General features: G+C 40.6%; 1 protein-coding gene across 1 annotated transcript in view; it reads right to left on the minus strand.

The window, feature by feature from the left end:
- abcc9 (ATP-binding cassette, sub-family C (CFTR/MRP), member 9) overlaps positions 1 to 4,286 on the minus strand; it is a 72,323-nt gene that overhangs the window by 57,872 nt on the left and 10,165 nt on the right. The window contains exons 4-8 of the mRNA XM_014030065.1: positions 3,735 to 3,901; positions 3,545 to 3,646; positions 3,269 to 3,409; positions 2,994 to 3,185; positions 990 to 1,154 (exon numbers count right to left, since the gene is read on the minus strand). Of these exons, the coding sequence (XP_013885519.1) occupies positions 990 to 1,154; positions 2,994 to 3,185; positions 3,269 to 3,409; positions 3,545 to 3,646; positions 3,735 to 3,901 (767 nt within the window). The remainder of the gene's footprint in view (positions 1 to 989; positions 1,155 to 2,993; positions 3,186 to 3,268; positions 3,410 to 3,544; positions 3,647 to 3,734; positions 3,902 to 4,286) is intronic.

Here is a 4,286-nt window from a genome sequence, read left to right on the forward strand (position 1 = left end):
CGCGTCCACCATAGACTTTGTATGTAAACCTGCTGCTCCTGACGCTGAAATCCCGTTCGGTGTGAAGGCACCATTACTGAGTAAAAGTATAATGAACATGTCAAAATAAGACAGTGCCATCAAGGAGACTCAGTTCAGCTGTGAGGGTGCTTCACAGCGAGTGTAGTTTGTAGGGATTAGGGCGAGTGTGTAGCCACTGATTGGGAAAGGGCCCCTCTTACAGAAGTTTTCTTCTCTCCTTTCAAACACATGAACAATTTTGCAAAAAAAAAAAATCTTTCAACGGGCAAACAATGGCTTCATTTTCTCACATGCTTTGAGACTATTTTATCCATGTACAGTAAAAATATATGTAAAATTGATAAGGAGAATTTAAGCATTTTTAATAACATTACATTACGTTACAATTGTTGGAACATATGTGACCGCTTAAATTTATACACCTTATCCAAACCGAGGATTTATGTGCAAGGATGTTGAACAAATGCTTGGCCCCTATATGAATTTTGTGGCCCCTTGATGGCCCCTTACTCAGAAAAATCCTAGATCAACCACTGATGAGACCAAAACATGACAGTTTAATGGGATGAGTCTTTGGTTTAATATTCTCACTGGTTATCTGTTTGGACGTTTACATATATTACATAAGCTTTTATGAATAAATGGGTCCTGGATTTTACTGGAGAGGTTCRGTGACATTTTCTGAAAACGCCTGCAGCTTCATCCCACTGAGCGACTTGTCTAAATAAACACGGCTGGCAGAACAGTTATGAAGAAATGCTCTCTCACTGTTTTAATAATCTATATTTAGATTCAACCCTACCATCAACCCTGATTTTTTTTTTAAATCTTCCCTCCAGTTTGTGTTACTGGTATGCAACAAAGCTTCTTTACACTTGATCTGCTTTCTTTTTTAAACTTTTAAAACTGCAAACTGCCGAGGTATCACACAGATCCTAGACAAAGCAGCAGCCTGACGCTTCACTCACCAGCAGAGCTCCTCGCAGGTTGATGCCCGTCTCAATGGTGACGTAGTATGAGGCCTGCAGGAAGGTCCTCTGCAGGACTAAAGCCAAGAACAGKAGGACAGCCAGGACTGAGCTGTTCTTTAGAAGCTCAGTGGTGAACATGAAGTAAACTCCTAAATAGGTTTCCTACAAGCACAAACGAAAGGTTAAYTGTAGCAAATGTTTAATTGGTTGATTACACAAAATAATACATCCATAATGTGCTGCTTCTTCTGGAATTGGGTCATGGGGGCAGCAGGTTGACCAGAGAGGCCTCTTTTAGTTGTTCCAGGAGGATTCCAAGGTGTTCCCAGGTTTGAAATTTTTAGCAATCCGTTAAATTCATTATCAGAAAATGAAAAGACAATGCCACACCAGCACACCTGCCAAAAGGGCCATCAATGAAGTTTACAGACTGATCTAGGAGAGCAATGTTTCTGCAGAGATGGGAGGACCTGTCCATACGGTGGCACTACTATAAGTTGCAAAGAGTGGCGGGATAAAAAAAACAAACAAACAAAAAAACAATGCTTAAGGAAAAAAGAAAATGTTTTGAATTTCTTCACAAAGCATGCAGAAGATAATGCTCTGGGGTCAGATTAGACTAAAACCAATCTCTTTTGGTCATCAAGGACATTAGGGCTGTGTCTCAATTCATGGGTTGCAGCCGACATAACCCCGAAAACGTAGGCTGCAGATGAGTGTCCTTCGCGGCCAATGGCATCCCAGAATTCATTGCGCCGTCAACATATTAAACAGGAAAATAAAGACAGCAGAGTTGTTGTTGTTTTTTGTTTTTTTTTACTTTTTTTTTTTATGACAGACTTTGGAAATTTATCACGAACCGAAGAATGTAAGTTGAGCAACATAGTTGAAAAAAACTTGTGTTGCAATGAAATGTTAAATAGAATGCGGTTACAAGTACTGATACTGGAGGTAAACCTACAACAGTAAGGCTTATTATTTATTTACTTGAAATGTTTTTCTAATAAAACCAAATTTTGTGACGTTATACCTTGAAAGAACAACTGAAACAATGTGATATAAAACGTATCACCATGGTAAAGAGGCAGAGCGTGTTCATACTTATGCAGTCGACACRAGTTGCCTACGGTCCACTTAGACTGTGGCCAATGTCAACCACGGTCTTTCTGACACAAACTTAACACCTCTTATGGTTTGAACACCATAACAGAGAAGCACGGTGGTGGCAGCATCATGATGTGGGGTGAGATAGGACTTGGGAAAACTTTGTCGTTGATTATGCTGATTGTGTTGAAGGAGCTAGAGGAGTTTGGTCACGAATRGACAAAACCTCCAAGATGTACCAATGTAGCAGTTAAGTGCTGCTGTAACTTGCTGCACCCTGACATGCAAACCCACAAAGATTACCTTCAAACTTTAGGTTGTAAAGCAACAACACAAAACGAAAGCTCCAATAAATGCTGGCGGGCACCGTGGACTCAGAGGCCGAACACGAAACTCGGCAGTCCCTCCCTCAGCATCAAACTAACAAAGTGTGAGGTGAGTGGGGAATTTTCCACATCACTCTGAAATGCAGCCCTGCTCTGTTTTCTATCTCAGCTACCCACTATACCCTCTTAAACACACCTGACTATGATATAACAAGGTCCAGCCAGCATGTATGAAAAAATACAGTCATTCAAAAAAGCATCTGCTCTGTTTCTCTTKCAGGTCGACCTTTAGAGGAGGTTGGCAAGGATTACATGGACATCTATGAGCAGCAGAACTGTTCTTTTGCCAACTGTTTGTAGGAGCCTCTGGTTTCTCTCTGTCAGCTTCACTCTCTTTAATGTGCTGTCAGAAAGGGGATTTGACCTGCGTTATTGTTGAGCAACAAGTTCCACTCAGGTCGATTTTGATTTATAACAAACCTGGTGTGAATTAGACCTCCACAGATCAAAAATTAAGAAATAATGCAACATTGACAATGTAARAGACTAACTACAAGACTTCCAAACTCACCTTCATCTTTTCTGCTGAAGCAACTTTATCTTTGGTATCCAGGTTGTTCACAATGCCAGAGATACAGAGAGGTCCAACGAAGCCCAGCAGATCCGCCAGGTAACGAAAGGTGCTGCTGAGCAGGATGGGACGGCCAAACGCTCGATACATGGAGCGCCAGATCGATGGGGGTCGATCTGGGTCTTCAGGTGTCTGAGCAGCGAGATGTGGATGGAAAAGACAGTTTACAGCATTAAAATAACCCAAAGTAAGCTTAAATCATCTACTCGGCTCACCCTTTGATCCTCGTAGGCGTCTTTGAGTCGCAGGTAGTTGGTGAGCGCTCTCATGGCGATGGGCAACTTGCCAATCTTCTTCAGTTCTATCGGCCTCTTATGGGCTCCGATAATGAGAGGATTCATCCACCAATATGTCGCCTAGGAAGGTGCCAAAAACTTGCTGTTTTCTGTGACTGTATGCCAACAAAATCTCCCCCAGATCAAACTGAGTTAGATAAAAATAAGCTGRGCTGCAGTTTAGTTTAGTTAGTTGTCTAAACTGGATTTATCTACCTTAGAGAGCAGGTTGACAAACGGCTGCAGAAAGCGAACCCCCAAATCCTGTAAATCTTCTGGTGGTTTCACCTTCTGAGGGTTGGTAAAGAATACGTATTTCTACAAAAACACAAGAGGGAAAACGTCTGAGTGTTAAAAAAAAAAGTAAATGTGATCCTTCAGTAATGCTGGTTGAAAAGTGACGAACCCGGACTCGGATGACGTTGATCTCCACGGCCATCAGAAGTCCATACAGGATCACCAACAGAGCTGTGATGCAGAACCTCAGGTGCCGCGGTCCAACAGTGAATTCTGCAAACTTCCACAGCTTTATGGACTTTGTGATGAATGCCAACACCCAGTAAATGAAGAGCACTGGGGAAAAAKAAGTCAAAGTAGGACATTAAAGGGGTTGTCGCTGAAAAAGTACCAACACATTGGAAAATATTAAAAGTTTTCAGAAAGAAATGAAAGCTTTTAGGATCCTAATTGTTTTTGTGGAAATAATTGCAGTTTTAATATTAATTCTTATATGGTTCTCAAAAACCTGTTAAAAATTWGTTTTTTAAACCAAATTACTCAATATAAACTGCTTTTCCAATAGTTTTTTTTTAATACGTTAAACCCTAAAATGGAGAAATAGATGCCAACAAATAAAACGTGCAAAGAAATTCAATTTGTGGGACAAAACAAGAAATATTTAGGGTTCATAAAAGCTCAAATAAATACTTCGTATTTTTTTTACAGTATCACATTATTT

This window comes from Austrofundulus limnaeus, unplaced genomic scaffold (genome assembly GCF_001266775.1).
Source record: "Austrofundulus limnaeus strain Quisiro unplaced genomic scaffold, Austrofundulus_limnaeus-1.0 Scaffold994, whole genome shotgun sequence".
Classification (NCBI taxonomy): Eukaryota; Metazoa; Chordata; class Actinopteri; order Cyprinodontiformes; family Rivulidae; genus Austrofundulus; species Austrofundulus limnaeus.